This window comes from Cuculus canorus, chromosome 3, assembly GCF_017976375.1.
Source record: "Cuculus canorus isolate bCucCan1 chromosome 3, bCucCan1.pri, whole genome shotgun sequence".
Taxonomy (NCBI): Eukaryota; Metazoa; Chordata; class Aves; order Cuculiformes; family Cuculidae; genus Cuculus; species Cuculus canorus.
Window position 1 is genome coordinate 44,461,785 of NC_071403.1, and position 19,506 is coordinate 44,481,290.

Consider the following 19,506-nt stretch of genomic DNA (forward strand, 5'->3'; position numbering starts at 1 on the left):
AACTGACCTATTGAAAATAGAACAAGAAGCTGTAGAAAGTTATGGAGGTCCTTCCAAGAAGATCTGGTATTCTGAGCATTTGAGGCAAGTGTGGTTTGTGTTCTGGAGGGGGGGTTGGGAAGAAGAGGGTTTAATACTTGACCATCACTCACCTAAAATTTTTTGAAGAAAGTTTTGAAACAGCATTTTTTTAGGTTAAGAGGACTGAAATAGAAATGCTTAACAAACAGTTAAGCATATTCAGAGAAACTTTTAGATTCATAATAATAAAGCAAGACTATGAAGCTGTTCGGCACTCCATTAGCTCTGCTGAGTGCTCTGGTTTAATGTTTCCTGTGACTCCACTTATTTTGTGGTAGAAAGTATTGTAACTTCTTGAGCTGTAAGCGATGTAATTTTCTGTATCAAAACTCTCTGTCTGCATATCTTTCCTCATCATTACTGCAGAGTGCCATGAAGTTTAGCTTGAGCTTAGCTGAACCTTTGGTAAAAAGGGGGTAAATGAATTCATAATAACCATCAGATGACGGCATGGTTGTTGCAGAGCAACTAATATATGGTGTTGGATGCCATATGATGAATTGTTCGTGTGTTGAAAGCCCAATGTAGGGAGCATGGAGATCTTTAACATGACTATCTTTCTGTTAGTTTTGCATTTTGACTCAGCTTCCTAATGGTGATGTGAATTGGATAGAGCTCTATGAATAGCAACAGTTTTATTTCTTTGTTCACTACAGTTGTTATGAACAAAGGGCTCCAACCTCTGTAGCAAAATCCTGGAGAAACCACAGAGCAAAGTGAGACATGTGGTACCTCTCTCTCTGTTTGCCCAGCAAGTTTAAAACTGAAATCAGATTTCATTCTCTGTGTGTGTGTATGGTCCTCGGGTCATTTATACTTTAACTTAATCAACCTATTCTGACATACAGTTGTAAAAGTTGACATCATAACAAGAAAGTTACTTATAAGAAGACTTACTGGAAACTCGAATATATAAAAATGCTGTTTAGAACGGTAAAGAGGGTTATTTAAAGGAATGCTGTCTTTGCATGTAACTAGTCCAGACTTTTATGTTGTGCTTTCTCATGGACAAGTATCTTCATTGTTCCAATTTAGTTTTGACTGGAATGATGGCCTGTTTGATGTGACCTGGAGCGAGAATAATGAACATGTGTTGATCACTTCTAGTGGAGATGGATCTCTGCAAATCTGGGATACAGCTAAAACCAAAGGTCCGCTGCAAGTCTACAAAGAGCACACTCAGGAGGTAAACCAGTCAAACTTGAAAAATTTAATGGATGATCTAATGTTTGCATTGTTAAAAGATATACCTGTGGACTTAGACAAAACCCACTTTTGATTGTATTTTTTTACCTTTTTGTGGATCTGTGGTTTGAATTTTTAACTTAGCATTATTTTGAATATAAATTGAATTACTTGTTTTACATATTCATATGTACATTCTTATGCTGTAGCAGGTACGGCTTAATTAAGTAAATCTAATATATTCAGAAATAGCATTTGTGATTTCTTATAGGCTAAGTGTCATTGTGTTGTATGAAAGTCCTGCAGTCCGTCTGTGAGATCCTACCCAAATAATGGTAGTCAGATACTGGGACAGCATGTTTTTTTTAGCCTTGGTTTGACATTGTTGCGTTTGATTTTCGTAAAATCTCAATTTCTTTATGCAGTGCAGTATGGGTAGAGAAAAATGTTTTATTCATGTTCATAAATGTGTTTGCATATTTTTAAGGACATATATGCTTTAGTGTATTTATTTTCCTCCAAGTGATGTTTCTAGCATTTTTTTTCCACTTTCCATCTAACTCTTCTCTCACGTCTGTCAAGTCTTGAACTTTGGGTGTGATCAGTTTTAGCCTGTATTACTGACGCTTTATCTAAATGACATAAATCTGAATAAAATAACCTAGTGGATATGTAGTCAATAAAAAATAATGGAGGAAATCCAGCTTTATAGTCAGAAAGACCTCAAGATTTTTCCAGATACACAGCTAAATGCTGAGTGACTGCAGTTAGATGACTGTCTTCTGTACCTTATTTATTTGTAATTTTGCTGCTTTGGTTTAATACATATACTATGTAAACAAAGAATTCTGAAAGATGAGTTTGTAGTTGTGATCAGTATATTATGACAGTGTTCAAAGGCTGATGGTGGTAACAGAAAGATGTAGGCAAAGAATAATACCTTTTTTTTTGTCTCTATCATTTTCTCATTGAAATTCTGTCCATAAATTTATTTTTGTTCTGCTACACCATCTGTTGTTTGTGAAGTAAACATTTCTGTGTCCAAGTCTTAGTTTAGCAGGTAGCATGGGGAGGTTGGGGCATTCATCCATGGGTTAGGATGACAGTATAGGGAATATGGGCTGAGTGTTTATTGTGAGATACTAGAGGTTTGTATGGATTACTTTTAAACATGCATTAAGGGGATAGATTTCAGAGGGAATATACCTAATAGTTTGTGGTAAACACTGGTAGATAATGCTTTTCAAAATGATTGGCTGCCTTCCTAATCCTTAATCCTTGTCTGACATTTCTAATGACAATTTTGTCACTACCTTTAATAATATTTCTAATGCAAGATTGACAGGCCTCTTTTTTCTTGTTTTCTAAATTAGATCATTGTTCCTCCTCAAAAAGAATGTCCATTTCTAATTTAAAAGTGCATCTTTATTATCAAAGGATAGCGAGTTTTATTCCAGCACTAACCAACTGCTTAGTCTCATGAATAAATTAATCTAATTTGCCTTGGGTTTTAAGAAGTTTCACTGGAATGTGAAACTGTATTAAATTTATCTTGTAAAGTGAGCCTGAACATTCATTTTGAACTGTTTTTTATGCTTGTACATCTTTTTTTCATCATCTTTTCATCTTGCCTGAGGCATTTCTTGCCACTGTTTAGGCTTAAACTAACATTAATGTGTTTTATGATTTAAGATAAAGCACTAAAAGATTAACAACTCGGGTTTATGCTGTGTTATTAGTCTTTCCCAGTTGCTCGACACAGTTTCTGTTGAAGTGTCTGTAGATTTATCTTGGATGATAGCACAAAATGAAAGAATGAAAGTGAACCTTACCTGCTTCTCCACATCTTCTTTTCATTCTCTTCTTGTCACCTGGACCAGTCACATGGCAAATGGAAATTAGCTCTTGCTTTTTCTGAGCCCGTTGTCTGTTCTGTTTGTAATACTTGCCTGAAGGAAAATTTGCCCGAGTCCCATTGCCTCTGATGCAGCTGCAGAGTGCTGGGCAGTCCCAACCGTGTCTGCCATATGTACACAGATCCGTGTCACAACACGTGTTCAACAGATCTATGTGCTGATAGCATGTGAGTGAGCTGTAAGCCATATGTGTGCTTTGCCTTATCTGTGCAGTAGATCTGTTACGTTCCGAATGTGTGGGGCTAGGTGAATAGTGTGTCAACTCCCAGGTGCACATTTCTCTAAGACTTATTTCTTTCTGAAAATCTTGGACATGAATATGAGAGCTAGACACGTCAACTGAGCTGACTTTATAGGGCTGTTATATGAAAGAGGTATAGTATATAGTGATACATTTAGGGGCATTTTCAAAGAGCAACAAATTAGGAGTTGAACATAGGCCATCACACAGATTTGGGGGAAGGAGAAAGGCTAATAATGCTAGTGAGGGGCTTTGGAGCCACTTCAGAGAGCTGCATTCCATACTTAAAATGTGAGCAGGTAGTTGTGTGTGTCCTTTGTTATTATTTTGACAGGGAGAGTCAGGTTGAAATCGTTATTTGGCTTTTGTCAAGTACTGTCTGAGTGTCTTGTAGTTTTGAATTATAAGCTCCTCCAGGAAGGGAGTTAGCACAACAGGGTGTCAGAGCAACGTGCCTTTCAGTATATGGGAAGCAGGACACTGTGAAACAGAAAATGTGAGTTGCAGATAGTGCACTTTGGTTTTCTGTGGGCACTGTTTGCCTTCCACTTCTGGGAAATGAGCAAATACATGAAAAACAGTTAATTTAAGTTGCATCTAGCATAGGCTGAAATATTTCTTATGAATGAAAATGCCCAGAAGTAGATAAATAATACCTCTATTTCCTTTTTCATCCAGGACAGTTTCCATAGAAGATTTTGTTTCTTTGCTGGATGTTTTTCCAGTCCAGCCCCTCTGCTTTTTTTGTCTGCTGACACACTTCCAAACATTTTCACCTTCAAAACAAGGTTGTTGTCACTTATTGCACAATTCCATCTATCCAAGACAAATACAGCAGCTAGTGTGTCGACTTGCAGATTAGATCCAGCGCTGTGTTAGGACTAGAATATCTCAGCTGGAGTACAAATCCTCGGTGGTTAGTGGCCCAACTGAGAGTGGCGCCATCTACTACTGGCAGGTAGCGGGCAGGTTTCTGAGAATTGTCATGAAAGGTCTGACTGGGTCAGGAGGTGAAGCAAATAAATTGTTTCGGCTAATATTTATCCACCTTAGCACTGAAACGGTTCATGTCTCACTGCAGCATATTTGTGTAAGACATCTTTGTGTAAGGTAAAACTAGACAGAATAGAATGTGCCTTCCATCATGTAGATACCGTGCATTTGAAGATGGAAGTTGTGAATGGTCTTGAGACTTTCAGATTTGAAGTAATTTGAAGCACTACATTAACAGCATTCATTTCCACTGAGGAAGCAGATCTGAAAAAATCAGCAGTGAAGTGTAGAGTTCAGGTGTCCTCTGTCAAGGTGGGAACCAGTATTAGAATAAACTGTCAGAGAAGAGGGAACTTATTTCAACTAACCAGTGAAAAGCAACTTCTTAATAGCTGAAATGATTAGTCACAGGGGAGGTTGGGGGTTTAATTTTATTTGTTTGAGGAAATGAATGATAAAATAGAATTGTCATAGAACCTGAAATAGTGAAAACCAGGAGTGTTTTATGGCATGTGTTCCTTATGAGAATTGGATATAAAAAAACCATTTATTGTTAGTCAGCTAAAACCTCAAAGTCAACTCCATAGTCTGCCCTGAAAAGAGATGGCATCTACATTGCTAACAATTAGAAGATGTACATATTTGAATAAAATTGGATCAGAGATGAGAAATCAGTCTGAATTATGGCTGATTATTAAGTAGAAATTTCTAGTGACTGTGGGTCTATGTGGATTTATTTTTTTCCTCTCCGTTTTGGCCAATCTTTACTTTTTCAGAAACTTTTCTGAGCCTGTATGCTAGACTGAGATGTTAAATTCAATTTTTGTTCAGGTGAATGGCATTGTTGGCAGCTTTGTGGTGCTTGACTGGTGTGTTTTTTTAACTGATTATGATACAGTCTGCAAATCCAAGTCTATTTCATGAAACTTTGGCTAACTAGAGTCTCAAACTTGTATTCTAATGTTCTTTATAAACTAAGCTGTTATATCATTTATAGGCATATAGTGTCGACTGGAGCCAAACTAGAGGAGAGCAGCTAGTGGTGTCTGGTTCATGGGATCAAACAGCCAAGCTGGTATGTTGGTTTTCTACTGAAGGTGAAAAATATGATTTTTTTGGGGGGAGGGCAGACAGACGGGGGAGAATCTGATAGTTCTTTGTATTATGAAACAGCATTGATTCACTCTTCCTCCTTATGTTTACACCAAGGCTGAAATGGTCTTTTAACTGAGATGTTGCTTTATCTCTCAGTTGATTTCAGTTTAGGTATACAAATACTTTTCATGATACATGGTAAAAAGAAATTTATTTAGTCCGTTCTGTATGTATAAAGCTTTTTTATGTGTGAAACACTTTTCTTTCTTGTTGAATGTGTACGTCAGCAGTTTTCTTTTTACTTTATTCAGTGGGATCCAGCTGTGGGGAAGTCATTATGCACTTTTAAAGGCCATGAAGGGGTCATTTACAGCACTATATGGTCTCCACACATCCCAGGTTGTTTTGCGTCTGCTTCAGGTAAACATAATGGTAAAGGGGTTCTCACAGTTAAAAAACCTTGTGTGTTAACTGTATTAGTTCAGCACTTTGTCCAGCAGATGGTAGTGTGTGTCATACATAAAAATTGAAGAAGGAAAAATAAACAGTGCTGCAGCTGGATTTGTAGATTCTGTTACAATCTGTAAATCATCTTCTTGGCCATTTTAACAGGGATCAGCAGGTTTCTAGCAATCACTTCAGTGACCTTGTGTCAACTTTTTCTGTTGTTTTATGTAGCTTTTTTCCTTTCCCCTCACTCTTGTTGTTGACCACTAAATCATTATATTCTTTATTTTGTATTCTGGCTTGCATTTTTGTTCAAATTACCTCAAGTATCAGTAGACTTAGCTCTGTGAGAAGCATAGTCAGTTCCATTTGAACTGTTTTAAATACTGCTGGAGATCTCTGTGCTTTGTTCTTTGGGAATGATAATAATCAATTTTACTTTTCTACCTTGGCCAGTACTATGAATCTTGCTGGTCAATACAACCAGGTGAGTTTGGTGCACTTGGAGGCAAAGAGACTGTGTACTGAGGTGTCAGTGTTTTCCAAACACTACTTCTGCCCCATAGACACAAGGAGATCTCTGGAATCAAACCTAGAGCCTAACTGCTGACTAACTGGACAAAGGGTGCTGTTAGCCACAGAGTTTGCTTGGGAAATAGAGTGGCAGTAAGACACTGCCTTGATGCAAATACTGGTAGATTAAATCCAGTGGCTTAAATTTCCCTGGTTTCAAGTCTGTTGGACTTCTGTACTGATATAAGAGCTAAACGATTTCTATTTAAATCAAGAGAGTAAGCAAGTATCAATATGTTTCCCTGTTACCAATGTTAGAGAGACAATGAAGACACACAGATACTGGTTTTCCTGATTCCATTGGAAGCTTGATGAAAAAGTGCATGTAGCTTTCATAAAATTTCAGTCTGTGTATTTCCATCTGACTCTGCTTGCAGAGTTGAACTAGAATGACCAAGTTGCATTTATTTGTTCTAATGTAGTAGTGATTGAAAGTCAGATGCTGATGCACAGGTATTTCCAACTTACCTGAAGATTTATGGAGGTAACAGTGAGGTACCTGTGTAATAGGATGTGCAGAAACTTACTTTTACTTATGTACTACAACATCCTAGCTGAGTACCATATGGTCAAAGGTAAGTGGACAAAACAGTGCTTAGTGTTTTTTGGAAATTCTAGGGGGCGTTATAATCTCTTTCAAGGCCTTCTCAAACACCTCCCCTTCATGGTAGTATTACTCATGCAAAATTTCTGACATTCTACATGAACAAAAAGTCTTTACTGATCCAGCTAGTTATTTAAAATTTGATTCTCTGGGGCTGTGAAGCCAAACTCTCATCTAATATGTTGCTACTTGAACAATTTTGGGAAACGTTGATTATTAGATGCTCTATGTGATAGTACTTAAATTGGGTACAGCAACATACAAATGATGTCTTCTTTGAGTGACTTAGTGGGTGCATCTTCAAAATGGTGGGGAACTTTCTTACAGGTTCCAAAATAAACATCTGTTGTGCTTGCAAGTGAAGTAACTTCAAACCAAAGATCTTGCGTAGAAATCATGACACACTGATACAGAAAAGGTTTCTTTCTTTGCTTTTAGTTTTAGTTTACATTAGAATTTTCCTGTAGTTTGATTAGATCACTAGAGAAAATACATACTGGCAGTTTTTTCTTTGGTCAGTGGGACTGTGGATAGTAGAAGTACTCATCACCCTGTAGCCTTGGGTGTAAATGCCATTTCCTTATTGTGAGAAAGGCATATCAGACAGTTTACGTTAAGAGAGTTTACTTCACTGTTTAGTGTTTAATGGCATTCTACTCAGTCAAGATATGTGATTCAAGTCAAGCGGAGCGGTTCAGGAGGCTGGACCTTGTTTGAAACTTGCTATGGTCCATGCATTTTATAAGGGTGACAGAAAATTGCAGGACAGAAAGTTTAATTTCTCTGATGGACCTACTGTGCCAAAGTTGGAGCTGGGGAAGAGCTACAATCTCAACATGATAGTACTGTGTCTAATTGACAGCTGTTCTCTTCTTTGATAGACTTGCTGGTAGGGTAGATATGAAGTTTTGTTGTGTCTTCTTTTGCAACTTTGTGTTGTCTTGAAACCTAGAAACTGAAAATGTGTCTGATGGGAAACATTTTGTATTTCCTTTCTTCTGTCTCATTTTTTAAACTTTTTAAAATATTATCCTTTTTGAAGGGTGTCAAAACATTCCCTTTTTGAAGGAGGCTGCTCTGCTTTAGAATGGTAGCATGTGTGTTCTTTCTCACCCTTCCTGCCTCCTTTCTCTCATCCCACCTCATACATACCTACTCACAAGTACATACTTACACGTATCTTGATAGTATAAAGTCTTAGCACTTCAGACCGGAAATGAACTGATTCATGTTGCAGCGTCTTCAGTTTTGCATGTGTTAGTAAAGTAAATTAGGTATGTTGATAACCACACATTGGAGAAAATGTTGGTCTTGAAATACTTCTGATTTGACTAAATTTAGGTAAAGCAATGCTCCTTAAATTTTTTTTTTATTTTATTTTAAAGAAAATAATAAGCAAGAGGGAAGGAGGTTTAGGAAGCCTTTGCATGATTCACCCCTTCCTTTTTCTGTCTTTATTTGAATCCACATAGATGCCAGCAGAATTTTCATTTCCACTTATCTAATTAGTCTAAGCACTGAAAACAGAAAACCAAACAACTGCAAGTCACATTAAAATAGCTGCTCAGAAGGACCATTATGTGCCTAGACAAATTTTGCCTGAAGCTGATAAGGTTAAATCTTTGCTTTTGGAATATGACTTTTTCTCAAACTATTGTGAGACTAGAGAAGGAATATGAGTGAAGAAAATGAGAAACCTAAGACTGCAATATAAAACAGATGAAAAAGGATTTAATACTAAATGTGGTTATTTTGCTTCATTAAGTCTCCTATCTGAATATATACAGGAAAACTAAGTTCATCTGCAGTGGAGAGCAAAATGCAATTGAATCACAGAAAATAAATATGTCTGATGCCTCAGTTAAATTACTTTTTATTCAGTGTCTAATACACTTCCATTTAACATTTACAGAGTTGAGTGAGGTACTTGACAATGCTGTTGTCTTCATGTACTATCATTTGTACTCCCAAAAAGCCAGTAAATGGCTTTTTTTTTTTTTGTCTTGTTTGAAATTGGGACTTAATAGTAACAGAACAAACTGTTAATTCTGTACATGTAAATAACTGCTGTTGTGATGTCAGTAACAGTTTCTGAGCTGATAAGATAAGCAGGATATTCAGGTGTACGTGCAGCACCAATCCAGAGCCCTGACAAATGTCTGCCTTACACTGAAAAAACAGTGATGTGGAAAATGTCATTAAAGAAGTGATATAAATGTTTTAACAGTATCTTCATGGCTAAAAGGGCTTAATGAGTCATTGTGTCATTTGCCCAGGAGGACTTTGTCTTTTTGTTTTGTTTTGTTTTGTTTTTATAACCAGAACAAATTGGTGAGACGCTTGTAAAGAAAGTGCCAAATACACACAACATTAGTATAGAGTCAAAAGTAAATCTGTTCTACTAAATGATTCTCCATAACTGTAGAGCAATAGGCTTTGCTCGGTCTTTGCTTTGTAAGGAAAGCATCCTTTATAGTATCAACTGGTTTTATTGTCCTTTAAATTTAACAGTGGGAAGTAATTAGAGTATCATTTTACCCTTATCTGCATAACTGTAGTATTCCTTGATACAGATATGACACTGGCAAATGAAAATATGAGTGTTTTGGATTAAACAAAACCCAGATATAGAATGACTGCTAGCTTTCATCTTAGCTACATTAATGCTACATTCATTTTTAAATCATTGCTACACTCCTTAATTTTACTGCTTAGGGCAGTTTTCATAACATTGTAAACAGATCATGAAAAAGGGAAAGAAGTGTTTCTTAAACCTGCAAGGTCATGTTTGTATTCATCAGTATTTAGATCAATTAATTATCTTCTTTTCTCAAAGACTTGTTTTTCAAACTTAAAGCTGAGGGTGAAAAATTTTCTTATACCACAAGAAGTGTGATAATACCTGAGAAATTTTTATTATTTTGATGAAAGTGCTGGGACACTGCTTCTTTGCTTGTTTAGAAATTGTAAATCCAGCCTCCACTCTTCGTAAGCCCGTACATTCAGTGGAAGGCTAGAAGGTTAAAATTAAAAAACACAGTTTATCTCGTATTCTGTTTTATTGCCAGCCTTGACATAGTGAGTTGCCTTTTAAAAAGTTTGTCTTCTTGCCTACTGATCTCTTAGTGACAAATGTGTGTAATTAAGGAATTGTCAAGCTGTAGTTTGATGCACTGGGCTGGCATGTAGTTTTGGCAGACCTTTCTGTGTTTGGGATCCAAATTGTATCAGAAAACTAAAAATGAAGAAATTCTTTAGCATGAAATAGTGAGCTGAGGAAGGTTTACATATACTAAGAAGATGGTTACTGAATTAGTTGAAAAGGAATAGCCTTGAGTGCAGTTCTTAAATAAGGAGGTGTTTTGCATGTTCCTGTACCAAATTTGGGGTTGTAAGGTCTTTGAATTCAGCTTTTTGAAGCTTCAGCTTACATTGTTGCTTCAGAAGTGTCACAGGGCAAAACAAGGAGCTGTTGGGGAGTGGGGCTTGCAGACAATTAATTCCAAAGACATTTGGCATGGTTCCTAAAAAACTGAAGGAAATAATCTTCTCTTCTGCCATAACAGAAGTTGTCATGAGTTCCAAAACACTTTACTACAAGTTTGTGTTCCATTAGTTTCTGTGTGATGCGAGTCCACTCTTTGCATCTCATGAATTCTTTCCTGAGTATTTGCTTGTTGTATGCGCTAGAAGAAACACCATCATGAACAATGTTCAAGGCTTTGGAAAACTTGGTCATTTTTGGAAACCAAATCCTCAAGGGATAAAAGAATAAGAGGCTTACTGTGTGGCACCTTATTGTACAAATTAAGCAGCTAGAAAAGAAACTGACTATGGAGTTACTGTGTTTTGTTGCACATTAGCTAAACTGCTATTAAAATAGAAGCTATTAAAATATAATTTACTTGCTTGCTTTTTTTGTGTCAAATCTGTGTAATGAAGTGAGGTGGGTGTTTTCATTTGCAATATATTGCTTCAAGACATACCAGCACAGTATGGAATTCATCCTAGTCTTGTGCTTAGTGAGCTTTACTCAATCAGTCTCTAATGTGGAAACTGAAATATTTATCTGTAATTGAGTTTGGCCCTCAATTTATGGTACATGCCAACCATAGTAAAGTATTATATGTAGTATGTGCTAGAATATACAGCAGTTATGAGATTATAATCCCAATTGTAAAATAATGGTTTAGTCTTGATAAGAAAAATGCAGTAGCAGTTTTCAACAGTGAATTAATGTTTTGGGTCACTTAGAGTTAGGTTGAATATTGCCAGTTTTTGAAGAGTGGTTTAATAATAAGTCAATTTCAAAATAAAAATGTCCCAAGATTTGTGTTTGATTGTCTTTGAATATACTGGGGAAAAGGTTCCACTGTTCTGTTTGGGTTTTTATTGATTTTTTTGTTGTTTTGTTGTTTTTTTAACAGTTTATTTCAGAGACAGATTCTGGGGTCTTCTCTGAAATAACATAAAACTTTTTTTTTTTTTTTTTAGCTTTACAGCATTTTGTATTAGGCAAAAATATTACCAGTTGGAAAGTAAGTTTCCACTGGTAATTATGTTTACTTGATATCTAGGTTGTGCTACTTGGAAATAGATTTTGTACATATAGTAGAGTCCTGTTGGGTGATTTAAGTAAAGCTGTTATTTGTGTCAGTCTATTTCTGTCCCTTTGTGTGGAATCCGTGAGCTTTATTAAACCTGTTCTAGGTTTGCTTATATTATGACAGAAACAGGGAACATGATCATTTTAACATGCCTAAAAAGATTATTTTTGCGTCGTGAGGTTTGGGTTCCACTCTTTATTCTCCCATGGATTTTCTGTTTGATTCTGGCTAAATACTTTAATCTGGTTTAGTATCTAAAAAATACATACAATTAAGCAAGTAATGCTAACTTGTAATCATTCAGTAGCACTGTGGAAGTACTTAACTTTTATTGAGATTTCTTTGATATGAAACCATATATGCCAATACTTGTTTCCTTTATGCTGAATTCTTTTCTTACAGTAAATTAAAAATCTATTATTGGAAGGTCTTTTTCTCTTGATGAAAGAACAGTGTCAGAGGTTCAGATTTCTTGCTTTGGAACTAAAATAATAATTTTTTTTTTTTTTGAGTATAACTTTAAGCTAATGGTACTTTGGTTCTTGAAAAAAGTTTTAATCCTGGTTGGATTCCCTTTTACCTTCAGAGCTTGTTTAAGGTTTCTTGGGCTTTTATTAATTTCCCAAATACGTAGCTATGTTTTATAGGTAATGTTGTACCTCTGCACTGTCTGGCAATGATTGCTTAGATGGTTGTTATCACAGGATTTAGAAGATGATGATTTATGGATTTGTGTAAAGTACATCTGAGTAAAAAGGCTGGTGTAAAATCTACATGAAATTTAAATCTTAAATAAACTGTATCTTTTCGCTGTTATATATTGTCATTCACATTAGCAGTCTTTATCCCATGTACGGGGGACGATGTACTTCTAGATTAGCATCTCTTTAAAAAATTTTGAATAGATGAGTATATATTGTGTAGTTCTATTGATTTGTCCAAGATTTCACAAATATTCATTAAAATGAAAGAAAGCAAGTACAATATACAAATAAATCTGGAATCATAATTATCTAACAGAGCAGCAAAAATCTGTTGCCATAGAGAAATTGCTTTTTACAAAAATAGAAATATTTTGTGAGGAAAAGTTGGCCACTTTTGTGTTTGCTTGCTTTGGGATGCCAACTGGAAGTGGCTGTTAGTGAATATGATTGTAGGTGTACTTTACTTGTACTTTCTATTATTGTTATCCTACTTCTGGTTTACCATATGGAAGAAATGCATCCTTTGTAATGCAAATTTGAATGAATCATGGAAATGTGGAAGTTCCAACATTTTTAACAATAGTTTTTGTTGAAATGAAATATAAAAGAAGTATGTATTGTGAGATCATGGAAGGATGTTTGAGGTAGAAAAAAATAGTTTTGTTCAAATGTGTAATGTGTCAGGATTACACTATGTATTAGCTTTTGTTTTATTAATCTGATTCTGCCACTTGCAGCTTAAATGGAAAAATTGGATTTGCCTTTGGCTTTAGTTCAGTCTATTCTATTCACAGAAAGGTTCACTTTCATGTTATGTTGCTCCATTAAAAACATTTCACAAATAGTTCCAGCAAGAATTAATAACAGCTAAGTCTAGTATTTTCAAAGGAAAAAAAATAAAGGGAAAATAACTTTCTTGTGCATCAGCATTTTGTATTAACAAAGAAATAATTGGGGCAATTGTATATTTAGCGTCAAAATTGTTACTGGCTGCGTAACTTACTTTTCCAAATGTTTTTGGCCCTCATAATGCTACTGTGGCTCATCTCTGTAGCAGTTAATTCTAGTCCACCTGGATTTATATATTTATTTGTTTGGGAAAAACGATCCTGTCTCTAGTGAAATATGTGTTTCCCCTTCAAATCTATGTTATCTGATGAAATTAAAATGAAAGCTTTTTAAGAAGTCCATTATATGATTTCTGAAAGACTTAAGACTCAAACTGAAATCTGTCCTCTGCAGGCAAGCAGATTAGCAAGACTAATGGTGGGTGGATGGGCATACTACCTTTTTTTTTGCCAAGACCCTGCTGGTCATGTTTCTTCCTCTCCATATGTTGCCCTGTTTTTCTAAGCACTGTAGTGATGTTTAGGGCTTCACCTGACTGCAGGGTGTCTTCAGGAGTGCTGTAGATATACTGAGCAGGAGTCTTGCACTTGACAGTGTTAGAATTGTACTAGGTGCGCCTTACTTGTACTTTCTGTTATTATTATAATATATATTCTTCTTCTATACTTCTTCTTTACCGTATAGAAGAAATGCATCCTCAACATGAGCAGCAGTGTGTTTGCAGCCCAGAAAGCCAACTGTATCTGGGGCTGCATCAGAAGCTTGTACTTTAATTACATGTTATTTAAGTGTTTTACCCCATCCCTTTTTAATCAAATCAGAGTTTAAAAAATAATGAAAGTGTTAGTAGTAAAATGAAGTGATGGAGTTTTTTTCTGATGAAAGAGCAATTGTAACTTCTGATTTCTTTTGTGCATCAATCTGACCTCTGTGTCTGTAATGTGCTTGCTTTATTCTGCATGAGTGTCCTCACTTAGTAGTCTGTTTTCATACAGCTAAAAAACAGTTGTCTGCTAAGTACTAGTGAATTAACTCTATCTCATAACTGATTAAAAAATGTTGAATCAATTTCTCTTTGTTTCAGGTGACCAGACTTTAAGAGTTTGGGATGTGAAAGCCCCAGGAGTCAAACTTGTGATACCGGCCCACCAGGCTGAGATCTTGAGCTGTGACTGGTGCAAATATGATGAGGTATAAACCTTCATCCAACTGTTTTCCTAATTCAGCCACTGTCATTAATTAGCAGTGTTTTCTACTGCAACATTAATGCATCTTCTCTTTATAGAAACACATCTGGTTGCTTTCCTGCTTACATCTTCAGAAGGACATTGTTCCCCACAGATAGATGGCCCAAGTAGATCAGAGGGTTTGCTTATTCTTTTGTATAGTGGATAAAATATTCCGTAGTGGAGAAACAGTTTATATTTCTCTGTTCTCTTTAATTTACACACTGGAGACCGCCTTTATGATTTATTTATCTGTATTGTTTGGTTTATCCAACTTTTATGGTCAACATATGCATGACTGCAATTTAATAATTAAATTGTCTTGATATATCTGTGTTTTGTCAAATCATCAGAACTTGCTGGTAACTGGTGCAGTTGACTGCAGCTTGAAAGGCTGGGATTTGCGGAATGTTCGGCAACCAGTGTTCATCTTGCTTGGTCATACTTATGCTATTAGAAGAGTAAAAGTAAGTTGTATTTTATTTCCCATTGACCACTACTTAATTGTTTGGGTTTTTTTAATCTGATAACTACAAACAAAAACCAGCTGGTGTTGAAGATTATAGGTGCTACAGTGAGTGTTCTTCAAAATCTTCAGGTTAGCACTGTAAAATATTTTGATGTTTAGCAGATTACTGGGATTTCAAAGTAAATGACATCTTTGAAGTCAACATATTTCCATGTTAGAGAGCTTTAGAGAGGACTAGGAGGTTTGCTTCAGCCAAGCTTTATAGGAAATTTGAGACAGGGAAAATACTTTCTCATTCATTTTCTTAATGGTGCTGTGCCTTTTTCTTTCCATACAAAGGATCAATATTTATGTAAGGCATTTAATTTGGTTTTTTGTGTATACAAAGAAGATATTAATATGTTCAAAGGGATTTTGAAACTTTATGCATGAAAGGCTACAGGTGACTATATTGGATCTCTGTACTGCTGGACCACCTACTAATAAGAATTGGTTCTATATGTATGATGACTTTTTTTCATATTTGTCAGTGGTGGGTTTTTTTTTTTATATTAGACAGATAATACCTGATCCTTTAAAAAACTTTCAGAAACAGGGATGTTTATTAGTAATTTCTAGGAAGTATGAACTGGCAGAAAAAAATATTCTTGCTCAGTATTTTGTTTCGCATACTGTTGGATTTTTTTATGTGTTCTCAACCAATTCAAAGTTGCTTGGCTTGTACTTTATTAGAAAAGAGTGTGACTCAGGGAGTGATTCCATATCACAAATAGTGTTTGTGGCCAGCTGGCCTGAGAAGCTCCTGCTCCACCTTATCCCAGCTACCCTTGCCTGCTATTTCCACTGGTAGTGGCTGTCCAGTCTTTTTTTTCTAATTTAATTCCTGCATGACCATGCTGTGGTCTGTCTCTGTGAAGCTTCTCTTTATAGCAGAAGAACATTTAGCAGTGGTGTTTGAGTTTGTTTAGTTTTTTAAACAAGATCATTTTGCAATTCCAATTTAGCAGCCGTTGAGACAAAGGAATAAATACGGTCTCAATCAATACAGTCTGTCGTATTCTTAATCTCTGACAGTGGGATCTTTTAAGAATAGCTCTGGCACTAAGGGGTTACTAACACATTGTCTTCATGATAAAATGGAGAAAGTGAATGCAGAATTGTTATTCACCATAACCTGTGATAACAGAACTAAAACTACTAGAAGATGGGTTTACAGATGGATGGAAGTACTTATTTTGCACATCAGATGGTAGACTGCTTGAGTTAGATCTCTGCACAAGAGGTTGCATAGGTAGGCAGTGTCATCAGGTTAATGGATGGCAAACAGATACTAGAAGAGCTAGACAAGGGTAATATCTCTAATTTCTCTACTCTCTATCACCCTGGACTGTGTTAGGAAGAGGTTAAGCTGGCAGGTTAAAGGAAATGATGCTGCCTCACTGCTCACCACGCCAATGAGACCTCATGTGGACCGCTGGGCCCAGTTCTTGGCTTCCTAGTACAAGGGAGACATGGGCATATGGGAGTAAATCCAACAAAGGATTTACTAAAAAAAAGAAGATTAAATGACTGGAACCTCTGTCCTACCAGGAGAGGCTGAGAGAGCTGGAATTTGTTTAGTGTGGAGAAGAGAAGGTTTGGGGACGATCATATCACTGTGTATGAATGACTGGAGGAAATGGAGAAGAAAAGGCCTGACTCTTCTCAGTGGTATCTAGTGAGGGAACAGAACAGAGGTGATTGTTACAAACTAAAATACAGAAGATGCCACGTAAACATAGAGCACTGGGCTTGAAGACTGCTGGCGTGACCAGGATATCTTTATATTCTTAACACTGTCTCACCCACGTTCCGTTCTCACCTATCATTCTCCCTGTTTTCTTAAAATGCCCTGAAATGATTATTAGGAGCTGGCCAGCCCTAGAACTTTATACCAGCCTCCGAGATCAGTTCACTAAGTTGCTTTAAGGAGATAGTGGGGAGGCTGTATGCACATGCAAAGGGGAGTGATGTGAGAGTACAGGACTTCTGTTTCATCCTAGCAGATTTATAACTTCCATTTCAAGATAGATGTGGTCCCTGTGGATGTAAGATATGAGAAAGTGGGCCAGCACTTAGAGGTGGTGCAGCTTATGTACACTTGTGTAGTTTAACTCACCAGTCACTCTAAATGGAGAGAAAGACAAGGGTGCTGCATAAAATAGAGGCAACTGTTTCTACTCATGTCCCTTCCCCTACGTGATGCTGACACTAGCAATTACAAAGCTGTGCAGCAAGCTGGCTCAGCTGATTGCTCTGACTGAAAATCTCGTCCCTAAAAGTGACTAGATTCTGTCTGGATCACTAAGCTGTCTCCGTTTGTCACTCAATCACACAGTTGCAAGCCCTGACACAAAGGATAAGGGCAAGAGAGTACACAGCCTGAAGTGGAAAGGAAAGGGAAGGCCATGAATCTTGGCAGCAGTACACTCTTAAATTAGCTTAAACCAACCATGAAATCACACTCTTCTGTTGCCTGTCTTTTGTATTCTGTTCATTCATTCATGGTTATGTTGACTGTCAGATCTGAGACTGGAGAGGAATTCTACCCAACATGATACACTTGGGATTCCTACAGATTTCTTGTGGCCTTTCACTGCAGTACAGGACATTTTCAGTACACTCAGGTCATCTGGAACCCTTTTCAGGAGATTTTGGCATCAGTGCACTTGGGTGTCTCACATTCTTAGCTGGCTTCAATCTTTTGTACTGAAATGTAGTTAGGAGTTTTGAGTTTATCTAAAAGGATATTTGGATGAATGATCTGTGAAATATTGCAGGTTGGGCTGGATGATATGTTAGTCTCTTCTGTCAATACACAGCTGTTCAGATGATAAAATTGTAGTATCTTACAATTAAGTGGAATGTAGTTTTAAAATATTCTCTTTGTAGTAGAAAGGCATGAGTTTAAACAGACTTTGGTAACTTTCTAATTATAGTAAGTCTATATATGTTCGTGATATTTTTACTTTAAAAATTTTCTGGTTTTTTTCTTGCAGTTTTCACCATTCCATGCAACTTTATTGGCCTCTTGCTCCTATGATTTTACTGTGAGGTATAGTATTTTTTTTCTTATTGGATAAAAATGGAAAGGTAATCTATTTTGATGTGGCTTGCAATAGATAACAATTCTGGAGTGGACATACTGAAGTGCAGCCAATGTTGCTATTGGATGTTTTCTCTCTTCATAAGCTATTTTAAAAATGCAAAGGTTCTTAAAGGCTAACTCAGTCACTCTTCTGAATTATATCTGCTCTGACAGATGCTTTCTGTAATCCTTTGCACATCATTCTTCTGAATGTGGTTGTGTCTGGCTGTAATAGTGTCTCATAAGAAGGTAATAACCTCTTAAATGAATGCAGGTGGGTAACTTCATAAGTTTCTGTGACTTATTTTCATTTAAGCTTTTTATCAACAAAGTTTTTGTCCTACCAGTATCTGAGGAAGCTTTAGTATTGTTCCACAGTTTTTATGCTGAAGTTCTTTAGACGCTACTTCTGCAAGTTCCCCTGGCTGCCTGGTATATCTGATACTGCTCAGGATTTTATAATACAGCTGATTTAAAACTGATTAAAAGTCCTAAAGGACTTCTCCAAGATACACAGTGTCATAAGTCAATACACATGAAGTACGTTCCTGAATATTTCAGTTACATTCTTTGATCTACATTTTATAACATGGACTGAATTTAGTAGGCAGTGCGTTTACAAATGGGAGAAGCCCTCTTGCCTCCACAAGTGACTGCAAAGTTATCCTGTTCACCCAAATTGTCTGAATTAATGTCACTTCTGGTTGTGTCCTAATTGGTCTAACACCAGACATGGAAAGGTTCTGTTTCCTAAGGGAAAAGGGGATCTTCACAGATATCCTTCAGAGGTGAGAGCCCAAATCCCACAGTACGAGGAAGTGAGGGACAAATGGAGACTATGTCTTATTTAAGCAGAGGATAAGGATAAAGATTTCCAGGGCGGAGGAGGCTGGAAGCTGTCAACACAAATTAGAGCTAGAGAACAGATTTAGCGCTCTGGAAATGGGGGAGCCAGAAGAAGCGCATTCTGGGGAAATGTCAGGGTCAGCTAAGCCTAAATCAACTGTGTGCACCAAAAGAAAAATGTGTATCATCACTGGAGACTGCCTCCTGTTGCATTCCTTCTTGAACCATCTGTCTGACAATCCAGCTTGATGTCTTTGAAGGTTTTGTTGGTTCCCTTGGGCTGAGGTCCGGGAGGCTGTGGAGAGACTGTCCAGATTCAGAATGCCGCCTTTTCCACTTGCCTGTATGGGTTCTTGTGTTACTGAAAGAGGTGACTATGAGTGGCTATATGGGATTGGGGGCACAGATGGGTTCTCGTTGATCTTGACAATAAAGGATGAATGTTCAAGTAGGAAAAGACATCTCCAGCAAGTCAACAGTGTCAACATTTGGCTGCTGGTGTCACAAGCAGGGCTTTCACTTTTACAACCATAGTGTCCTCTT

General features: G+C 36.7%; 1 protein-coding gene across 1 annotated transcript in view; it reads left to right on the forward strand.

The window, feature by feature from the left end:
* PEX7 (peroxisomal biogenesis factor 7) overlaps nt 1–19,506 on the forward strand; it is a 42,926-nt gene that overhangs the window by 4,167 nt on the left and 19,253 nt on the right. The window contains exons 3-8 of the mRNA XM_054063682.1: nt 1,117–1,267; nt 5,414–5,491; nt 5,823–5,931; nt 14,380–14,486; nt 14,875–14,988; nt 18,029–18,084. Of these exons, the coding sequence (XP_053919657.1) occupies nt 1,117–1,267; nt 5,414–5,491; nt 5,823–5,931; nt 14,380–14,486; nt 14,875–14,988; nt 18,029–18,084 (615 nt within the window). The remainder of the gene's footprint in view (nt 1–1,116; nt 1,268–5,413; nt 5,492–5,822; nt 5,932–14,379; nt 14,487–14,874; nt 14,989–18,028; nt 18,085–19,506) is intronic.